A 23,562-nucleotide genomic window follows, 5' to 3' on the forward strand; every position below is an offset into this window, starting at 1 on the left:
TCTGTCCATTTTGACGCGCCGCCGCGTCTCTAGTCTAACCTCAGGTCGGAAAGCTACGTTTCCGCTCTGACCATTGCTGGGTGAGCTACCGTGAGCAGCTTATCCTCAGTTCCTAAAATTATCAATAAATTCTCCGAACCTCAGAACCGAGACTAAATTCTCGGACACCTTTCGTCTCAGTGTGTACACACTGTGGGTGAGCTATTGTGGAAAATATCTCCATTGCATGGGCGACTTATAGAAACAATCTGAACGGAATGCCCGTAGGCACCTACTGTTGCTTGATTGCACGGTAAACGTCGTAAGCCGGGTTATGGCCGTCACGCGTTACTGCATTCAGATTGCGTACGCTTTTTGGAGTCCGTATTACAAGCGGGGCGAGATGCCTATTTGTTAATCGGGAAAATTTAAGTCTGGTCGCTACAGACAAAGAACGCTAGACCTGGCCGGAGAGCTAAGCTAGCACCACAGTTAGACAAAAAGGGAACGCGTCCCGTTAGATTGTCATACCATTTCTGACACAGTTAGTCTGTGTCCTCACAAAACCCGCATTGGCGGTGGTTCTTGTAAATCGCTACGGTGTGTAGAATCTACATTTTGCTACGTTTGTCCGTCTGATAGCATCTCGGCAGCGTAGGGTTTATTATTTTTTTTATTATTTTTATTTTGGACCGGTGATCGGGTCGGCTTTCACAGCCTCCGTTGCTCGGTTCCATGCCTTTTTCTTCCATCTTGTGAAGTTGTGTGTATTCATTTCTCTATCAACAATTCCTTGTTTTACCCTGTGTCATAAAGTTAAGTAGGCTACGGACAGTCCTTGTTTGTGTGAGACGTATTAAGGAATCTGCCCGGAGTTTTACGTCGGCTCAGAAGGTAAAAACGCGAGTTGCTCTGAACTTAATGGGAGATGGACGAGACACGACAAAATCTTTCTTGCACTGTTACACCTGGTGTAAAGTTCTCTGACGTTCTGCTTCCAGAACATGCCATGACGCAGGAGACTGTTCACCGGCCGAGCATCGCTGGTCCCTCCGCCCGCCCGAACGGGCCCGTTTTAGGCGGGTGCCGCCGGTCGGGAGCAGTGGGGACTAGTGGCTGCGGTTCGGTGCCAGCTGCACTGGGTCGGAGGTGGTTCTGGTCTGCAATTCATGACGTGAATTCATGCAACATGCTGTTTACAGTCATAACGCTTTTTCTTTACTTTTATTTCTTCCAGGGGGTCAAAAACCCACCATCAATATCAAGGTTTGAAATAAACAACACTTTCTCTGCTGCTTTTAGGCTGAATAAATCTCTTGAGCCTATGGTTACCCTCTCTGACAAACAGGTTGTGCTTAACCCTTTGTTTCCTAATGCTTCTCCTCTGTCATCCATGTTAAAGGCTGAACATCTCTCCAGCATGGGTGTGAAATCTTCAGGCTGTGACCCACCGCTTCAGTCAGAGGTCTGTTTTACTCGTCAGTCCGCCTCATGCACAAACCAGCTTCTTTATCGGGGCGTGATGGAAACGTCAGCCGCCGTGAAACGCTTGTGGTCTCCGGACGGAGCTACCATGCCATTTAAGGGGTTTGTGCCCGGACATCTTGACCTTTATGTGAATGACCTTGTCACTTTTCAGTTTGTGACCTCTGCTAATACGGTGGCCAATTCTTTTCTCCTTTCACAGGGGTGTGACTTAGTCTCGGGCCTCTGTGCTCTCTTTCCTGTGATTTCTCTTACAGGTGACCACGACGACACAGAAAACCCTGCGGTTTCCAGCAGTCCTGTGGTCAGTGGCGATATTAAAGGTGGCTCGGTGGTTGCTGCGCACACCTCTCTCACGGGCTCGGGAAGGCAACCCGGCCCGGGAGGTGTAGGTGCGTGCAGTGATGCTATGCTCGGGGCCCCTCCTGACAAAGGGGGGGTGCTGAGTGGCTCTGAGTTTTCCGTTGCGGACTTCAACCGGTTCGGGGGAACGCCTCCTCCGAGCGGGCGGGTCATTGCAGAAATCGACACTGACCTTCCACCGATTCAGCTGACAACATTGACCTCCGACCCGGAGTTAGGTACTGCACCTTCTACGGGGCGGAGTTCTAGTCAGTCTGTAAATACTCTGGTTAAACCGGGTTTTTCTGATTCAGTGTGGGAACCTCCATCATTCTTGGGAATAAAGTATTCTTGGTTTCAGTTTTCAGGACAGACCATGTTCCTAAAGCTAGCATCATGTCTGTATCTGATTCTAAACATGGCTAGGTTTGCTTTGACACCCGTGACACAACCATCCTTGGATCACTCCTTTTCAGAACCTCCAAGTCCAACACCTCCAGGTCTTTGGACATCTGAACACCTACTCTTTCAGCACGATTCAGGTGACAATGTGCATCTTCTTGGTAATAGGGCTTTTAAGAGCTTAAGAACTGTTTGTTATGCTTCTCCTGTCTCACAGACATGGCATAGGTTTGAGCAACAAAAGGGGGGTGGAGAGCCTCCTCCTGCTTTGCGAGCATCATTTTCGCATTTCCAGTTCACTACTATTTCTGATCACAACAAAGTCGCCTCCGTAAAGCTGCAACACAACTTTGAGCAGGTAAAATCAGGTTCTGATCTAACAGCTAAACCATCAGCTTCACTCGTGTTCCGGACGGAACCCTCAGGTAAATTCAAACAAGTTTCCCTGTGGGTTCGTAACACAAGATACAAACAGTTTGATAACCAAATCGCTTATGAGCCTGCTCCCACAGATACGTCCAAACTCGTGTCTCTGTGGGTCCGCAATACCAGATTCAAAACTCTATTCTGACCGACTCTATTCTGACCGGATTCTTTTCCACTGACTGGTGGACCGTTACAAATTCTCTCGTTTGTGGGATGAATTTTTAACAAATGTGATATCCTTTGGTTTTTTTTTCAGGTTACCTGCCTCCAGCCAGGGTCCTGTTACTAACTCACATCTTTAGGGATTACTAACCTACTGATTTACATTTTTAGAACTGATTTACATCTCTATCTTTTTATTAGTGCTTTGTGTAGCATGATTATATTTGATTACAATTTTGGTTTTATTTTGTTACTATTTCCCTTAAAGGGCCACAAGCCAATTTGCCCTTCATTTTCATGATTATTTCTTTTATATATATGCCTTTAATTAATGCAGCCTGCTGAGTCTCACATATCAGTTAGGATTTACTTTCTTTTATTTGTGTTTTCTCTGCATCACGTTTTTACATGACACGTAGAACAGGGTGCAGTACATTTCTTCTTTAGATAATTCACAAAAGGCATCCACATTTTCCCAGAGGCACCCATAAATAGGTTTTGATTGATTTCTTTGTTTTGCATCAAATGCTATCTATCGTGTGGGCTGTCTCACTTTGTCTCCTTCTCCGAGCTCGTATGGACTACGTCCCATCAGAGGGGTCGTCTTCACCATCCTTCAACTGGTTTCCTGTCGCATGGGGCTTCGGTCGTGGTTCGAGATGGGTCGAGATCTGCGCCGGACTTCGCCTGGACTACGCCTGGGGAATACATCACCTGCCCAGCTCCGTGTGACACACGAGCTGCTTATCCTTTGAATACCTTTGCATTATTGCTGATGAAAATTAACTGCTATTGAAATAGCTCTGCTTTCAAGATTCCCTAAGTGGATTACTTTACAATGATTGCAACAGTTTTGGCCTTAATCATCTGGTCAGGATAGACTCCCTTCTACACGAGACCTGTGGTGACGCTTCATCGTTCCTGCCTTCATCTGGGATGTCTACCTTCACGAGTACATCACGTTATTGTGGTTGTGACGTCAGGTGGCCTCTGCTTGACCTCCATGTCGTCACAAAAAGGGGGGAATGTAACGTGAGGAAATATGGGTTTTCTGTCACAATGGTGGTGTTGGACGCAGCTGGGTCATAGCTGGGTCGCTGAGAACTTTCACCCACAGATTAAGACCTGAACGCCAGCGAGTCTGGGAGGAAACCATAACATCTGCCACCTGCAGTCTACCAGAAGATGTGTTTACATGAGTTGTACCCAGACCAAGTCAAAACATAAAGTTTAAACTTCTTTTTCTTGATTTTAATGTTAAAATAACCATTATCATTTTGCTCATTATAAATGTGTTTAATCAAATGAATGACTAGTATGCTTTGGGGTAATTATAATGGATTAATGAATCCACACTTAAGTAGATAATGTTGAATGTGTGGTACTGACCTTCACACTCAAGCACACAAACATTCACACACACCCACACACATCTGCCCACAGTAAACTCCAGACACATTTGATGACGCACATGTTTTGCTTTGAGAAGAGAGGTTTTTGGTAAGTTTTCAGTTTTATGATTCAGTTCGTGTTGGACAACGGGAGAGAACAGACCTGAAAACCAAAGGGGGGGGGCAGAGCCTGTTGGCTCGTTCTTCCCCCCTTTCACGCTGTTTCTGCCAAGCCAGGCAGAATAGCTGAATCGCGACTTCTAACGAAGACTCATTACCGAGTCTTTTGATTTCTGAGTGAATTAACTTAAGAAAGCGCATCGATAAAACGCTCTACCATCCACGTGTACCGAGGGCAACTCTGGACCGGTTCCGTTCGACACCTACGTCTCCTGTCAGCCGCCGGTGTCATCTGGATGAACCACAACATCCTCCACGGCCCGGATCCGAAAGAGGGTCCACAAGAGTTCAGTGAGACAGAGCACGGTTTTAGCGTTTGATGCAGTTCTCTGATAAGACCTAAGTTTATCCAAACCATCACTTCACTCAGACACCTGTTTCTTCCTGAAGCAAAATCAGACTCACACACGCATTCATGTCACAACATTCTCAATCTTCATAAATTCACCAGAAGGTCTATTTGAGCAAGAACAGCATATAAACTGTTAAAAGATTGTCCCACAAAGTTGCCAATGTGATTGTTATTTCCTGTTTGTCAATTTTCAAAATCATTAGTTTAATTTGAAGAATTAAAACTGTTAATCCTTCAAACTTGTTTCCTCATTGAACTGAAACACAGACACTCAGAAATTATCGGCAGTTTATGGATGAAAACAACCTTTGAGTCTTCTGAACAATATAAAATTTGGTTATTGATTTATTAAAATTAATATTCCGAATTAATACGTAGCATGGTTTCTCTTTCATAAAAGAGCATAAATCCATAACGCTACATTACCGATTCCAATAAACATTTCCAAAACTGTGTTTGTGAATGATTCAATACAGGAACCTGCTGCTCTATAAATACTGCTAATTATTATGTTTTTTGTCTTCTCAGATGTTATTTCAACAGTGATCATTTCCATTACATCAGCAGTTGCTGTCGACATGTTATACATCACTTTGCTTTTTAGGGTGTTACATATATACAGTGCTACACCACCACCTTTTTTATTTTCCCGATTCTGGTAATACATCTCATACCCATCTATTTGAACGTCCTCAATATCTCCTTCTTGTAATCATGTTTCTGTAACTGCAATGACTTTAAATCTCATTTTATTTTGTGTTGAAAACTCCAATATTTTATCACAATTGCAATGCAACCTTCTACTATTGAAGTGGATGATGGACAGTGTATCACTCACCAAGGCACAGTCATGCAATTCTTGGTTGCTATAATATTTGCATTCATTATTATGCATGTACAGATTATTGTCTAAATCTTTTCCAGGATTGTATATTTTGTATTCTAGTTCTTCTTGTGTTCTTGTGTCCATGTGTTTTTTATTTTTTATTTATTTTTTATGTTTACTACTATTTAGTTTCTGTGACTTTGTTGTGAATTTTTTCTATATTTATTTCTTTTTCCAACATTTCTCTTCACTCAACATGTGGAAGAATGGACCCCAACATCCTGTTTATTTATCCTGTTTAAGCTTTCTGCAGCACTATGGAGCACAGCCCGCTGCAGTCAGGTTGCTTCTTTGAGTCTGCTCTGCGCCACACACCACAGCAGGATAATGGCAAGCCACTGTAGCATGTAATTCACAAACTCGTCTACCTGTGAACATAATTTTAATAGGATTACTGCTAACCTGTACATAATAGGTAAGTCACCATTAAATTTTAACAGTAGAAATTAAATATTATTAGCATTTCCAGTAGCTTATTATTGAACATGTTGACGAAAGACATTGGATTTTATTGATCATATTACTTATGGACATATTTAGGTGATAGCATGTTGTTTAGCACGCTATTGAAATGTTTTCTAACCATATTTTGTTGTTAAAGTAAGAAGAGAAAAAAATGTTTTCCTAGCAGTTTTTAAATTTTCCTGTTTCATCACATAAACAACTATAAGCCCCATCAGATTTATCGATGATCCAAATAATCGTTTGTTGCAACCAAAGTCGCCATAGCGGATTTAACAGGGCTTAAAAAACAAACTCTGGGCAGAGTGAGGTGAGTTTTCATCACATCGCTTCATCAGAAATAAAAACTAACTTGGAGCAACAGTCAGACACATCCAATCAGCTTCACCATCACAAGACTGAGCACTTAACCTCTGAGGAGCATCTTTTTTCTGTGGTGGACGACACCGTTTTCTGTCCACTGAGAGCTGATACAGCTAACAAATAAACAAATGAATACATCTAATAATAATGTAATGACTCTTACTCTCTCAAGTTACTCAGTTAGGGGTCTGTTATTCCGACTACTACTACCACGCCTTCGACTTATCTGTAGAACAGTTAGTAATAGAGCGGCTTTCCTGAGGACAACAGCTGCTGACTGGAACTGGAATCAACCTTTTACACCAAGGTTATCCGCTTATCCGGAGTTGGGTTGTGGGGGCAGCAGCCTAAGGCGAGTGGCCCAGACTTCTCTCTCCCCAGCCACTTGGGCCAGCTCCTCCGGAGGAATCCAAAAGGCGTTCCCTGGCCAGGTGAGAGACATAGTCCCTCCAACGTGTCCTGGGTCTACCTTTAGGTCTCCTCCCGGTTGGACGTGCCCGGAAAACCCCACCAGGGAGGCGTCCAGGAGGCATCCTGACCAGATGCCCGAGCCACCTCAACTGGCTCTTCTCGATGTGGAGGAGGAGCGGGTCTACTCTGAGCCCCTCCCAGATGACCGAGCTTCTCACCCTATCTGTAAGGGAGAGCCCAGCCACTCTTCAGAGAAAACTCATTTCGGCCGCTTGTATCCACAATCTCGTTCTTTCGGTCACTACCCAAAGCTCATGACCATAGGTGAGGGTAGGAACGAAGATCGACCGGTAAATCGAGAGCTTCGCCTTCTGACTCAGCTCTCTCTTCACCACGACAGACCGGTACAACACCTGCATCACTGCAGATGCAGCATCAATCCACCTATCGATCTCACGCTCCAGCTTTCCCTCACTTGTGAACAAGACCGTGAGATACTTAAACTCCTCCACTTGGGACAGGACCTCATCCCTGACCCGGAGCAGGCATTCTACCCTTTTCCGAATCAAGACCATGGTCTCAGATTTAGAGATCATCTTGAGAGTTTTATTTGAAAACAACTGGACCCTTCTGGTTAACTTGTAGATGCTTGCCTCTCATCCAAGAGGCTCCTTCAGGTCTAAACCTTGGGTTGTGACTCAAGTGGGAGGTTTAGAAGTTGTGGTCAGAAACAAACACACTCTTTGTGCAGCAAATCTGTTTTTTCTCTTGAAAAAATAAAAAGGTGTTTTTGTCTAAATTAACACCGGCCATATAAGGTGATGTTATTAGTAAAAGTGGAAAAGCTAAAAGACAATATTAGTGATAACTATGAGAGTGTGTGTGTGTGTGTGTGTGTGTGTGTGTGTGTGTGTGTGTGTGTGTTTGATTCATACCAGCTGATTAGAATATAAAACAAGCATTTTAAATAAATGTGTCATAAAACGTTCAGCTACAGTCTGCGTGCCTGCAACAAGGTGTGTCTGGGAAGTCATATTTGAATTTGTTTTTGTAAAATGCAAATGGTAATGGCTTGGCACGAGTAACGCTGTCTGACGTGGAACAGCCGTGCAGTTTTTTTATTGCAGTTAGGGTTTGGACTGTGTGGCTTGTTTGCACTAGGGTTGCATTACATAGATGCTGATTTTCTGTCCTAAAGGGAAGCTTAGGGATGTGAGGATTCAGGATTTAAAGCTGGATGTCCCTCTCCTCAGCAGCACTCTCTAGCTCCTCCTGGGGGATCCCATGGATGCAGGAGAGTGTCACCAGAAGAAGGATGTCTGCCCTGAGGTGTCCTCAATGTTCAAAATCTTAATAAAACCTTAAAAAGGACCAAGAAGGGGGTTCGCCATTAGACGCTCAAACTATCTCAAGCAACTGCTGATCTTTGAAGGCAGAGTGCTCATTTGAATTCTAATAAACTTTCATCAACTGTTTGGGTCAATGTCAAAGAAAATGATATATTTTGACATTATAAATAAATAGCTTATTAGATCAGCCACAACCTTTATGAATACCTAGAGCTGAAGAAAATAACACATTTTCTATTGAACTATTTAGCTGAAAAACAGCAGATCCTGCTATCCAGATGCTTTTTTGTTTGCTCCTACCTACGTTTTTGAGTACTGATAGTAGTTGCCTTTTCATCACTGGATATCAAAATGAAAGTATCCAAAGACCTGTAAAAGGGATCTTCCTGTCCCTTTTATCAAGGCTACTAAAGGTTGTGCAAATTAGAAGTCTGAATGAATCTTGAGGGAGTAATCTGGCAGTTTTGTTTTAGCAGGAATAATCCAAGAGAGACCGTTTTAATTTCCCAACGCCCCACAGCAGTGACCCAAAATTAATCGTTCCTTTTGCTTCAGAGGGAGAACCCTTGAGAGAGGCTGAGGAAAACAGAAAGAAATCCTGGGTAATTAAACAAGTGCAGAGCACTTTTCTATAGCGGAGAACTCTTGATAGGCATGGATTATGTAGTTTGATGGAAAGAGAGCTGACCTGAGGCTGTGCACGGGGGAATTAGAGTGTTGATGTACAGGACTGCCGCCAATGCTGAGAAGGCTCGTTTTAAAAGTTGTGGCAGAAGCTTTGGAAAAGTGAGGTTTTTTTTGGGGGGGGGGGGGGGGGGGGTTAGGTATGGTGTGGGACAAGTTGTAAAAAATGTTTTTTGATTGATGATTCTTAACGTTGTTGACTAGTAAGACTGGACAAAAATGACTTTAATTTCTCCTCTTGAATAACCCTCTGGAGGCAGGCGTTGCAGATGTGCAACAGTTAAAACCTGCCTACCTGGTTACTCCACACACGTGTTTGATGAGCATTTGTAACGCAGAAGCATCCCTGAAGGACTTAGTTTTTTGTCTTTTTATCAAAACTTATTTTGAGCCTGAGAGGGTTAAAACCTTAAATTACTGGATTGAAATAATGTTTTAAGTCTCATCAAAACCAACAAGTAACTGTGTTTGCCCTGATTTGATCCCTTGAATTGGTTTAGTTAAAAAATGAATGCCCTCTTTTTATTGTCAGTCATTTTTATCAGGATAACCATTATTTAACACCCTCATCCTCCCATTTACAACATATCACCTCTCCTAATATCTTCACCTCCTCATATCGTCCAACTTTGGAATACCTTAACTATCCCATGTAGTGATTAATATAGATGTTATATCTATAACTAAATGTGGTGTAAATTCAGCTTGTTTAGTTATTTATAATCTTATATTAGTTCATCGGGGCACCACTAAGTTTTTGTTAGTGTTAGCTTGGAGCACTTGAATTGATATTCAGATTTGTTCAATGTAATCAGTCTTAAATTTAACACCACAAATTAATCTAAATGATGAACTCTTGCCAGAATGCGTCGACTTTTCTCGAGATTGCTAGAAATGATCAGGCGTTATTTACATTTTGTGAGTTTATTACAAGCATCAGTTCATACAGATGACAAATGAACCAAATGGATTTGGATCGAAATGAAACGCCATAAAATTTTATAATCTGAATTCACTAATCGGGCTTAGCATAAAAAGTCAGCCAAAGGAAATGAAACACAGACCTTTTTCCTCGTGGCCAGGGGGTGACCAAGGCTGAATCAGCTGAGAAGACCTCCCTTGTATGAATAGTTGTCTAGAACTATAGGAATTTGGCCCCAAGTTGGTCGGCGGTCTGTGTGTTATTCAGGAGAACCTCGTTCCCCGGGAATAGCTTGACTTTAAGGTCCCTTCACTTCCAACACATTCTCACACCCTAAGCGTCGAAAAATGATGCGGTGTGACCAAGCGTTTGCTTCCAACGCGTTGGGCGCCCCGGCGCGTTGCCTCCCGACGCACTGTGCCAGAACGTTGGTATCTAATGCCCGTGGTAAAACGCAGATTTCACTGACATTTCACCTCTAACCTCCAGCAATTTTGAGGGGATCCATGTGTTCATTAGCACCAAATATGCATGAACACATTTGGTGCTAATGAACACATGGATCTTATAAATGGACACTAACAGCAGGGCAATGTTGCTTTTATCATTTATCAGACTCTGAAATGATGAAAATTGCAAAATATTGAAACTAAAAAACAATTTCTTGACCCACGACATGCAGAATCACTCACAGAAACCGGTAAGTGTGAAAAAAGGGTTTTATTTTAAATGAGGAGCTAACGGAGAGACAGGAACCGAAGATGCTCTGTACTGGCAGCAGGATTTCAGGTGGAGGTTCTGAGGAGGGAGACAGAGTGAATATCCAGTGGAATAATGAAGATTATATCTTGAGATGGAGCTTACTGTTTCTTGGTAGCGGTAGAATGTACAGGGAGGGTTTGGCCAGGTGCGGGTGAGCAGAGGAGATCCAGACGGTGAGAGAACTGATTTATCCAGAGGTGTAGGAGCAGGATATGATAAGGGCAGGTGAGCGGCTGAGAGCGGGCGGCCAGGGGAGAAAGCAGTGTGGTCTGGAATGCAGAGGTCCGGGTTTGTTCTGGAGATGATGAAACGTGGAGAGGAACCTGGAGGAGAGCAGGGAAGGACATTCAGGTATTTCAGGTGGCAGGTTAACTGGAACGGGATACGAGTACAAAAACAGGTTAGAGGCTAGAGCTACCCAAACAGCGTAATCATCCGGCGTGGTGAAGTGTCACACCGCTCCTTAAATCCCCTGGGCCTTGATGATGGAATCAGCTGCAGCTGGGAGCTCTCAGACACGCCTACCTGTGAACAATGCTCAGAGGGAAAAACAGGGTTACAGGCAGGCAGCTCACCACGGACATGACAATTAGTCACTGCTTTGATTTAGAAGAAATAGCTTTTAGGAGTCTACACAAATGTCAGTTATAAATGCATTACTTGGTTCTTTTTCCAGCACAACTAAATAGTTACTTTACCCTGTTTTTTGCTGATGTTTTGGCTAATGCTGTAGCCTTCCTCAGAGCTCACCGCTGTTGTTGGCATAAATTCCTTCTCCATTTATCTGTGGGCAGCAGAGGACGGTATCGCCCTCTGATGCCCTTGCTCACCTCGCCGATGTCACAGTCCCATGTGTGATCCAATATGTAGACCTCATCGTCTTTGTTCATGGTTGTGTGTCCACGTCTCCTTATTTCTATGGCTTCCTTAATCCATCTTTTGTATTTTTAATGGTCGGTGTTTATGATCCTTGTGTTGTCCCAGTCCATTACATGGGTTTCCCTTGTGCAGAGGTCTGTTATAGCTCATTTCTGATCACTGGATTTCTTCTGATTGGAGTGGGAGGATATCTGGTTTTCTGGAAGTTTGGGAAGACGGGAGCGATTGGAGGGCGACCCGCACCCGCGGAAAGTACCGTCCATGTGGAGACTTCTCAGACTGGGACGATACTCGAGGTGAACCGTAAGCTGGACAATGTCCTAGCTGCGTTACCGGTATTAGTGCGCAAAATGGATGTCATCTCGGAGAGGGTCACCGGACGGTGTGGAGATGTTTAAAACCTAAATTGGCTTCACTGGAGGACTTGAATGATCGGTTACAGACTGAAGGCAGAGAGGAAAATTATCTCTGCCTGACCCAAACAAAGTCTTGTTATCCAAATCTGACGCCAAGGCAGCCTTCAAACTGCTAACAACAACCCACATGAAGGAAGGAATGCAGACAGATGCTGTGAACTGGATTAATAAAGTTTTAATTGATTGATTGATTGATTGATTGATTGATTGATTGATTGATTTCTTTATTGTACTTTCTGCTTCATGTGTTGGTGTTCTTGCTTCTTTCTCACACTCTTTTCCATGTTCTATTGTTCGTGTGCTGAGTTGGTGTCCAGTTTCCTCTATGCATGTTTAATTGCAAAGTTTGCATGGTATTTTGTATATGACTCCACACTTATATCCTGCAGACATCTTGTCTTTTAGGTGTACTAGTCTTTAAAAATGTCTATTGTAATAACCTTTTTGACAGCAGGAGCTAATTGTGCTGTTATGTTAAAGCTAGTTAGTTGTTTGTCTTCTTGAAAACAAAATCTTCACCGCTGCTCTTTGCATGAAGTTACTTTTGTGTCACTCTGCAGCCGCCTACGTTCTATGATGAAACACAAACACTCAGAAGGAAGGATACATTTTGCCTCAAGCAGCACAGTGATGTAAAACTCAGACGTGTAAAGCTGCTGTAATGAATCTACAGAAATGGCTAGGTTTTGAGCTGTCACAGAACACTCACCCCTCCCTTTGAGTATCTTCCATGAGATACTTCTTCCGGATCTGAAAACCAGCATTGCATGAGGAAACGAGGTAGTTCTAAACACCAGTCGCTGTTTTCTAGGTCCAAACGTCTTTTGTTGTCTTCTGTGAATTCAAATGGTGTTTTTCTTTTTGGGACTCCGGTAGTTTGTCCTAAAGTTGAAGTGGTAGCAGCCAGCTGTTTTTCCTTCTTTGATGTTATTGAGCGGAAAACATCTCACACAAGTGGTGTTTTGTTGCTAAACATGCAAGTGCTTAATGGAGGACCCAGGGAAACAGGACGATTTGGCAACCAGAAGGTCCAATAGTGCTTTTGGTCTGAGCCATACTGGTGGAGGTTTTTAGACAAATGTGGGAGAACCACTTAAATCTTTGCAATATATGTAGAGCTATACTCTGTTAGAACATTGTTAGATGTGTGAAGATAAATGTTTTCATCTAATATGTTTTCCAAACTAGCTATAGACTCATTTAAGTGTGACGTCACACGCTCACACCTTCGCAAGATGCTGGATCCTCCCTGCTGACCATCCTTGCGTTTATCAGTTAAACGGTCAATAATGAGAGCTAAATAATGGTGAAACAAAATCTACTAGCATGGTTAACACACGTAGAGCTGTAGGCTGCACAAATAGACGAAAGAATGACAGTAAAGGTAAATTTTAGTTCTGGTGGATAAACCACCCACATTGTGGCGGACAAAGTCTCGTGACAGAAAAAAAGTACAATATCTGCCCCAAATGTCCAGAAACAAACAAGATGTAGCCATCTAATGACTTATGTGCTTTAATGTTTAATTATGAAACACTACAGGGATGAGGAGAACAGACCAACCGAGCAGATCCAGCAGCGGGGAGAAGCTGTGCTGCAGGTCAGTCCTGAAAAATAAACGTGTGTGAAACTGACAGCACTGGTGTGGTGTATAGTTCTGTGTGTGACTCGTAGTAAGCATTGTTACAATAATTACACAAAATGTGTTGTGTAATTGGAGCGGGCAGCGGCTAATGTCATTCTTTTTTGTTTCTGTTTACGGTGCTCGTCAGAATATGATGGAGTATGCGTTAATCTCCAAAGAACACACAGGTTGTCACAGCGATCGTTCATCATTAATCTGTAAAACGTAGTAGAGATCCGGTTACATCTTTGTTGGTTCAGCTGTGAGAATTCCAGATGGCCGGTTCTGAGGATTGTCGTCTCACAGTTGTTAGCGGTTTTAAACGGATCTGGAAGCTTTAAATTAAACCACGTTAGCTTTGAGATGCTTCTTTATTTGTTCATCTGCACAAAGATTTGTTAGATGATGTGAACTAGTCATATCTAAATGCCCAAGTTTTATTTTGTTAGCTCTAATTGCAGAGATAGAGCTTTGGATAATGTCTGGAGACTTTTGTTTTTTCTTTCCTCCAGCTAGTGTGGATGTGCACAGTTACCTGCAAGTAAACAATAACTTTCAATGGGTCTATTGAAGCTTTAATACTAGGGTTAAGATCATTAAACTTGCTCCTACCATCCTTTTTTTAGAAAAAAAAAACATCCTGATAGATTCTGTCAATCATAATTGTCTCAAAGTCTGAACGAAGGAAATTCAGTGCACTGCTACGTCTGCTTGGGGTGTTAAACAATAAAGGGTGATTGTGGTTGAAATTCTAAATACATTGTCCACAATGGGTGTGAGAAATTATGGACGTTATAAAATCACCAACTCTATCTGACTGAAAATGAAGAAGAAATCAGTGAGATTTTAATGAGCTTTTGTTGTTTTCGCACACAGTTGGCTTGAAGAAACTAAGCCAGTACATAGCAGTCATCATTTCCTCTCATTGCTTCTATAATAACATCCTAACATCATTGGAATAACAAATGTCCCCTCTTTCCACACACACACACACACTCACTATTTCATCAGATTTACCATACCCAGTAGTTTCCTCTTGACAGCTACAGTGGAAACATTTCCTACAGTGTGTGTTTGTGTGAGTGCTTTGGGACTTGGCGCTTATTGCCTGCGAGTATTACTCAATTTTTTTAGGATCTCTCTCAAAGGCTGCAGTGCACTATTGATTTGTTTAGCTAATACATTTCTTTCCCTCTCCTCATCATTCTTTTACCAGAATGATCATGTGTGCCTGCATGGCTCAATGTGGAGCCATGCTCACTCAGGAGGGACGAAAACCTCCACAGTGCTGGGAAGATGAAAATATGAAACTGCTCCCGGTGAACTTACCCAGAACTGGAAGAAAAAGTCAAAGCCTCACAACATTGACATTTGCACTCGTGCCACTCACTCACCTATCATGTCTTGGCTATAAGGTTTTTGGAGAATCAATCTTGGCATTGGAAAATCCTGGAAGAACATGAATACAGAGCAGTCACACCCCATTCAAACTTCTCTCCCTGAGGTGAAGTGGTGAAAAGAAAAGGTCAAATCCTTGTAGCTTAATCTCTGTCTCACACCTTGAACGGAGAAGTCTGAGGGATATCGCTCTAACTAGGATGTACAGGGTGTCACGATTGCATGTATGCCCTCTTTGTTTCTTTTTTTTAACAGGCCAAAAAAGAAGGGATTGGGGAGCGCATTGTGGACGACTGCTGCTGCAGCATTCATTTTAAAATAACAACTTAGTGGTAGTGACACACTTTTAATCCATTGAGTACTCATTAGTATCCATGTCTTCAGTCATATCTGAATCATACTAATTAATAGACCAAAGCAAATCTGCCAAATCCAAACCACTGAAAATTAATTAACTTCATCTGATTACAATGTCGGTATCAACCAGTAATAAAACCATTTTTTTTACTGAGATAGAAAAATTGTGGCTACTGTACTTAGGACATATAGGGTAGGTCAAGACAATATAAAAAAACACACATTTTTGTTTATGATAGATAATATGTATTATCTATATTTTCTGCCAAGCAAAAGGAGGGAGTTTATGTTTTTAGCTTCTCTGTGTGCAAGTTTTCATTTGTTTGCAGTTTGAGGAAAACATGTCATGGACCGCTGGACAGATTCAAATGAAGCTTTCAGAACATCTGGTAATTAATTTTTGAGTCAGCATGATTCTAGATGGCTACCATGGCTAGATGTGCTGGGATGGGACCCAGGTCCTGGTGTGATCCCAGGCATGTGCAATAGGACTGTTGTTGGAACATGCTGTGGTTTGTTTTTTGCTTATTTGGAAGATTGTTTTATCTGATGTTTATTACACAGAAGAACATAAGAAAGAAGTTTCCCTTGAGGCTAATGGCAAACTATTTAGAACACTAGACAGGCTCTGTCCAAGGTGATGGCAATAGAGGGCACGCATAGAAAGAAGGGCACAAAGAGAGTGCAGAAGGGAAAGGCAGGATAGGAGCTAGTCTAAAATATGCTCTCTGAGTTGCTTGGTCCAATTCCTTGAATGGTTTCTTGCTGTGGGTACACAGAGCATGGTGAGGAACAGTGTTGGGAGTAACGTGTTACAAAAGTAATTAATTACTGTAACGCATTGCTTTTTGCTGTAATGTGGTAATGTAAGGCATTACAGGGAAAGAAAATGGTAATATTTACTCGGTTCAATTGTCAGTAACGCGGTAATTACAATGCATTTTTAAACCCAGAATCAAGATGTGGGTTTCCTAAAATTTCTAATTGTGGGAAACCTGAAAAAAGATCCAGTATCCACATATATGACGTCATTTATGGACTCAGCTTTGCGGCCATTCTATGAGCAGAGAGGACGCAGCGGTAATGGCTCAAATACTCCAGCTGCGTCCTGCGCGCGGCTGCTGTTATATTCACAAAATCGCTCCACCAAAACAAAGTCATTCATTTGCGATCGTTTATATCAGCCCATCTTCTCTGGTACTTCATGTACTTTTCAGCTGAGTTCATAATCTGTGCCCCGGTGATTTCAACTCATTGCTGCTGGTTCGGTAAATCCCTTTGGTAGCCTGGCAAGCCAGACTAAATAAATGTATTATTTAGTCTGGCAACGCTCCATTGACGGCTCTCGGTTGTGGGGCGGGTTCTACCTTTGTCTTTCAAATGATCTCCGCATGCTACTGGACAATGAATGTGACGTACTCACCGCAACAGCTATCGGTAAATGAGGAGGTCCGCAGTGCAAGAAGGAGAAAACATCATTTTTTTCTATAAAAAAAGCACTTAAATACATCTATCTGCTCCTGATTCTTTTTTTTTTATTTTTTTTTTACTCATCTGCTCCTGATTCTAATGAAGCCCAAGTTCTAATAGTCCAAAATTGATGTAAAAGCCGTTTCAAATGAGTTGTCGCTAGGGTTGTCACGGTATGAAAATTTAACCTCACGGTTATTGTGACCAAAATTATCACGGTTTTCGGTATTATCGCGGTATTTTTTAAACGGTGTTGCATATGTTCAGAAAGCATTGATAGTCCTGTTCTACACAAACTGAAATAGTTCTGAAAAGGTTTAACAGTGTTTATTAAACCTAAAATAACACAAAGCCTTAGCAAAAGTGCAACTTTTCACAAGTAAAGGAACAAATAGCTTCTTTTTCTGGAACATGTTACAGTAGTCAGTGCAGGTTTAAATTATACAAATCCAAACATTCAAAACATAAACAATATGTAAACAAATCAAAGAAACACCACTTGTTTTCTCATATACTTGTTTTCTTCATTATCAAAATGAAAATCTAAAACTCCAGTCCACACTTGACTTGAGCGCTGTACAAGTCAACCTTAAAAAATATGTATTTAAAATAAATAGCCACTTTTAACAAATTACTAAAATAACTACTACACTATGTAATCAAATCCAAATGTTCAAGTATAAATGGCATTGAATAAGTAAACAAATCAATGACAAGGAACTAATTGTATATTTCTCTTCATCATCAACAAATAAGATGCTTCATCCAGCAACAGGGTGTCCGTGACACGGTTTAAATGCTGGCAGAGGACGCTGCGGCTGCAGTCTATAGTGACTCGTTGCATTCTCCCTCAGCCAAAAGTCCTCGCGTCATGCATTTAAGCTAAAATGCTAATGTTAACTTACCTTGCACTGGCTGTAGAGACGTGGGTGATGGTCACGCAGATGTGCCATTAGATTCGAAGTGTTGCTGCCTTTTGCAGACACTTGTTTCCTGCACGTTCTGCAAACGGGATAGCAGTCTTCTATTAACTGTCCCTCAGCATTTTTCAGAAATCCAACATATGCCCATACTTTCGATTTAGTCTTCTTTGAGGGCTGATGGATGTCCTGGGCGCTGCCGTCGCCTCCTTCGGCCATTATTTCAGCTTCAAAGTTTTGGTGCCGTTGCAAACTAAAAAGTGCGTGTGCGCGCCGCGGGAACTTCAGCTGAAGCGACGGTGGCTGGTAAGGGTCACCGCGCCGAAACCGCGGCCATGGTAAACCCACCGAGATAATTTCGTTTTTTTAAAAACTGGACGGTTATTTTTATTGCCAACTTTTTTACCGGGGTTTACCACTATACCAGTTACCGTGACAACCCTAGTTGTCGCCATCTTGTTTCACTCTGTTGCATCATCCCACCCACCATAGCGTGCACTGATTGGCCCACAAAGCGGATAAAGCTCTGTGATTGGTTCACCACACAGGTAGAGCACTATGATTGGCCCACCATTATGGACCAATCACAGCTCTTTGTGTGTTTGAGACCCCTCTAGAGAGCTGTGATTGGCCAGCCAGAATGCTGTTAGGGGCTGCAGAGGTTCCAGTGGAGCGTTCCTAGACCAAACTTTGCAAAGCAAGAATTTGGTCTAGTTCACTAGGCTATCCCTTTGGCTGACTAGTTAGAAAGTAGAGAGAGAAAGGGCAGAAAATATTCAAATAAAATCAAGAAAACAAAACAAAGTGCTTGAAAATAAAAAAGTAGGTAGATTTATCCCCGATACACATGTTAACCAGTGAAAAGCAATAATATATAAGCATTTAATATTTATACATGTGATAGAATCAGATCTCCCCAGAAGTCAGTCCCACATCCAGGGCCGTATCAAGGCATTTGGGGACCAAGGCAAATATAGGCTTGGAGCCCCCACCACCTCACTCCCTGCTCAGATGGCCCTATAAGACGGCAGCGTGCTGAGATTACAGATTGTTGTTGCTTTTATTTAATAAACAATCATTTTAAAGCACTGTTATTATATCTGACTGTTTTTAACAGCAACCCTAGCTCAGACACCACATCACCTTCCACATATATGTCATGAGTTCACTGAGCGTCACATTACCAGATTCATATTGAAGTTGTTTTGGTGAAAGTAATGTAGAGTAATGCAAAAGTAGTGTAATGCCTTACATTTTAAAAACAGGAATATAGTAATGTAATGAATTACTTTAAAATGAGAGTAACAAGTAATAAATAATGCATTACAGTTATGGAGTCACTTGCCCAACACTGTTGAGGAAGAAGGGGTGCATCTTGGAATCACATAAGATAACAGGAAACTCTATTTACTGAATACTGACAATTCAGCAGTGACATAATTTCCTAATTTGTTACAGTTCAACCACATTCTAATGGATCCTGAAGAACAAAGTGGAGCTTTAATCCAGAACACAGTCATAACACAGTAAAATTCAATTGATTGAAGTGTGGAACAGATGTGCAGAGGTTAAGAGCTTGCCCTGTAATTGTTGGTTCATGGGATCAGTCCCCAGTTTTAGCTTTTACTGAATAAAAATTCAGTGTTCGGGATCTGCCATTACACTGCCATGCATTATGTTGTTAAATGTTAAAACGGACAAATACTTAAACATGTAATGTCCAGAAATGGTCAGTTTTCACCTACATATTGACCTACATGCCACCGGTCATCTACTGACCTAATTCCATCCTCTAAGGTAGATTTTACGTTCTATCTTCTAACAAGCAACAAGGTTCTGCAGTCCTTGTTGACATTTCAGGAGGAACAAGATGTCAGCCTATGTTCCCAAACAAAGCTTTCTTTTGATAACACCTCAGTATTGCTCACTCTCATGGAAAAGGAACTTTTACAACTCATAAGTTACATAATAATCAAATAAACACATGGTTGAATGAACAAATGTTATATGAATACTAATGAAATATTTTGATTAATCTGTGCTTAAATTACTGTGGTTGAAATGAATTGTATTATTACAATGAAACATTTTGGTGTGATGATCAGTAATGTTTGATTTAACAAGTGAATCATCTACATTCAGACACAAGGTTCATTAGAGATGAATTGAAGTTAAAGTAATTTCTGCACGTAGATATTTTCTTGGCCACAAATCAGAGCATCCTGTATCTGAAAGAAGGTGTGATGTTCTGAGGGTTTGTTGTTAACACCCCTTAACATCGCACGTCCCGATTGGCCAAGTAATTTATAATATGAGAATATTAAAACATAATCACTGTGGAGCATTCCAGCGTTCTGTGAGATTCAGCCTTCTGTTAGTTTGAGCAGAACTCCGGATTACCCACCGGAGGAAACTCTCTAACCACCGCATTTCTTGACAAGCTTTTGACAAGCTAAAAGCTGCCTACAGCTGACACAGCAACACGGTTCCTTCAGCTATTCAGGAACAGCTGTTCTAGACGCAAACTAGTTCCAACCTGTGGGCCCGGTTAAATCTCTCGACTGAGAGTCGGTGCTGCGGTTAATCTACCGAACCTCGGTGCCCAGAGGTCATCCGACCTTCCTGGCCTCCGTTGCTTGGGTGCAAAATCGGCCCGGGGTCCTTCGACTGCCGATGATGTCAAAGTACGGCAAACCCACTCGGACAAAATACACTACACATCCATGCTGTTGGAAAGAATTTAGCAGTTTCGTTATTAAAATAATGTTTCTTAAGACGTAAGTTTGTGTTTATAATGGTATTTGTAAAATAAAACACTATATTTTATTCATAATGCTGAACTCCTCTTTGAGCACATCCCTTGAAGGATCATAGGTATCAGCAACACCTGTGAAATTGTATTTGCAGGAAAGAAGTTTGTCCCGTTTATTGAAGTATTTTGTGCTTAGAGTTTTTGACGTCTTGTCCATGCGTAGTTCAGTTACGCTCATAGCTGCGAGCCAAAACTCTGGAGTTTAAAGTTTTCTGGCTTTACTAAAATACCTGTCTGTACTTATTTGATTGATGGTAGTTTTACTTTCTATTAGACTCCAAATGTAATCATTTGGCACGTTTCTAATTCATGATTTGTAAGAATGTAATCGGTGATATTAGCATTAGCTTTCCTATGGGTTTTTCCATGTATATTAGCATTGCCATGCTTTCGTTCTTTTTTAAACACTGTGTTTAAAAAAGAACGAAAGCATGGATTTACAAAGACACAGCAAGAACACACCTAAGATCTATTAGCATTGCGCTAACCACTCGCTGCCAAATTGCAGCCTTTGCGATTAGAAAATCTCCTTTTGTCACATCGCAATTTAATTGCACATGCAGTTAATCATTCAGCCCTAATATACATGCAGCTCTATGCTAAAAGTGTATTTTCAAAGAGGTAATGATGGATTTCTTTGTAAAAGTTGTCCATATTTCCAACAGAAAGTTTTGCCTGGACCAACGTAATGCGATAACAACGTAACGTGATTACGTAACTTCCGTAAGGTTCATGTTCAGCCAATCAACTACTTTGACGTCATCGGCAGTCGACGGACCCCGAGCCGATTTTGCACCCGAGCAGATCTTGTACCGACACCGGATCCGTGATAAGGGTCTCCAAAGAAAGGGTGAGATAGACGCACATGATTGTGTCTGATGCCGTTTTGATAAGAGCCAACTTCATAGTTTAATGCAAACCAAATTCTTTTCACACCCAGAACTCAGTTCTTCTAGATACAAGATTCTGGTAAACACACACCATTAAATCATCACACATCACATCCCATCCACTTAGATTCATCCATCACAGACATCTTAGTTAACTTGTCATGTTTTAAATTTGTTTAGAAAATAAATTCTTACTCTTTATGAACTTGACTCTGTCTGAATTAATACGAAGTGTGTTTGATCCCTGAAAAAGCAAAGAATGCTAAAATCTTCTGATTAAACATACAAAGACCAATCATGTTGACATTCTATATTTATATAGAACATCACATCTTATTGGTCATAAGTAAAGGTAATATATTAAGCTTAAAAGCAACAATATTTAACCCTACATGTATAAATGGTAATTAAAAATTGCTGTGATGCTTTTTGGTAAAAATGATTATTATTGAGTTAATGATTAGAATAAGTTATTTTAATTAGTTAATAACATGTAAATGTAAATTCGTGTTACAACAGTTAAAATGTTTTTGTCTAAAAAATGGTTCAAAGTGGGATATTGCTGTTGCAGAAAATCTTTGTTGTATCAGTTAGAACAGAACAGAACAGAACAGAACAGAATAGAACAGAATATAATAGATTTCACGAAGTCCCACATTAGGGAAATTCACTCGGTACAGCAGCACATACACAGAGAAGGAAAAAGGACAGAAATAACAAAAGTACAGGTGGATACACAAAGGCAGTAAGCTATTATAACCTTCAAGCACTAAAAACAATGCATAAAATAGAAAATTGGGTTTCGAAGAAATATGCAGCATTAAAGATGGACATATTAATGTACATCTGGTATTGCACAAGTTTGCCTAAAGTTAGCTTACTATCAGGTAAAGTTGTTGGAGAAAGAACGGGAATATTTACTATCATCTCACACTAAACACTAACAGGAACAACACTCTGCCCTGAATATGCTTAATATGTAGCTTCAGATAAAAAATTATGTGGTACAAGACAAATATATAGGATGTTGACTAGTGCGTGTCATGTGTGTGTGCATGTGCGTGCACGTGCGCGCGTGTTAAGCCCCGGATCTTCTTCAGTCCTAAGTCTGCCCCTGGTGGGCCGCTTGCCCAGCTTATGCTGTCACAAACCAAACCCCCACCACTCTCACATTCGGCGGCATAGAGACCGTGAGCAACACATACAAACCCACCTCCATTGCCCCCACCCTCACCCCTGTCTGAGGGCCGACAGTTCATACAAATGCTGAGGTCGAATTTTGGTTCCCGTCCACACCTGTCAATGGTAACGTTCTGTTTTACATCGTGTATGTCTGCCGCTAAAGGAGATGCCCATGGCCTCTACAGTGGATTCACAGTGTTTTTGTGGAAGCATGACAGAGTGAGTGCTTCTGCCTCGATCCAGTCTTTGATGAGACTTCCTTTCAAGTTGTTGGTCAGAAAAGATTAAATAAACAACTCACAAACACTCTGTGCTCTATATATTGTTGTTTTGCCTTGGAGAACATTTGTCTTTGTAAGTATTAACATGTTTAGGAACTATTTAGATATGTATTAGTTACTCATTTGATAAAATGTATGCAACATACACATGCTGCTAAACTAAGCTAAGCTAATTATTGGGTGTGGCACTGGGATGTGTGAACTGACCAGTAAGACATCTTATTATTTTTCTGTATGTAACAGTTATGACAATAAAACATTATGAAGGTCTTTAGTTGAGAGAAGAAAGCCTTGGTTGAAGTTTTTCTTTTTGTTGTTTTAGTCATTCACTAGCTATCTAGCGCCACATGGCTATTATACTCAGCAATCTTCAAGCCTCACTCAAGTACATACCTATTGTCCCCAGCAATATTGTAAAAACAAAGAGACACCATTGACTCATTTTCACTATCACCAGATTATTCTATGACCCCAGGTGACCTCTGGCTGTCCCTAAAAGTCCACACCCTTTAGGAGGGATGTGTTTCATCTTGGGACAACGGTGATTGACAAAAACTGAAAAAGTTATCAATATTAGAACCAATAAACATTTTTCCTTTAGCAGCTGATCATTTTCCATTCATTGTACTTTAAACCATTTCTTTAACTTTTATCCTCAATGAAAAGTCAAGTTGAACTTCTAAATCTAAAGTCTGAACTTTTTACTCCTATGAATGTTATGGTAAATGGCCTGTGTTTGATATAGCACCTTCAAGAGTCCTGGAACCCCCCAAGG

The 23,562-nt window shown here is 41.3% G+C and overlaps 1 protein-coding gene across 1 annotated transcript; it reads left to right on the forward strand.

Annotated features, from left to right (window-relative positions):
• Nucleotides 1-379: 379 nt before the first annotated feature.
• Nucleotides 380-4,958, forward strand: LOC129157031 (uncharacterized). Its single transcript, XM_054736121.2, has 2 exons — nt 380-873; nt 981-4,958. Exon 2 carries the CDS (start codon nt 989-991, stop codon nt 2,777-2,779), a length of 1,791 nt encoding a protein of 596 aa, XP_054592096.2. The 5' UTR covers nt 380-873; nt 981-988; the 3' UTR covers nt 2,780-4,958.
• Nucleotides 4,959-23,562: the final 18,604 nt, after the last annotated feature.

The sequence above is a fragment of the Nothobranchius furzeri genome, chromosome 2 (genome assembly GCF_043380555.1).
Source record: "Nothobranchius furzeri strain GRZ-AD chromosome 2, NfurGRZ-RIMD1, whole genome shotgun sequence".
NCBI lineage: Eukaryota > Metazoa > Chordata > Actinopteri > Cyprinodontiformes > Nothobranchiidae > Nothobranchius > Nothobranchius furzeri.

Bases quoted from the DNA above. Each gene is read 5' to 3' on its own strand.
- LOC129157031 (XM_054736121.2), top strand. From the start codon at position 989: ATGACGCAGGAGACTGTTCACCGGCCGAGCATCGCTGGTCCCTCCGCC.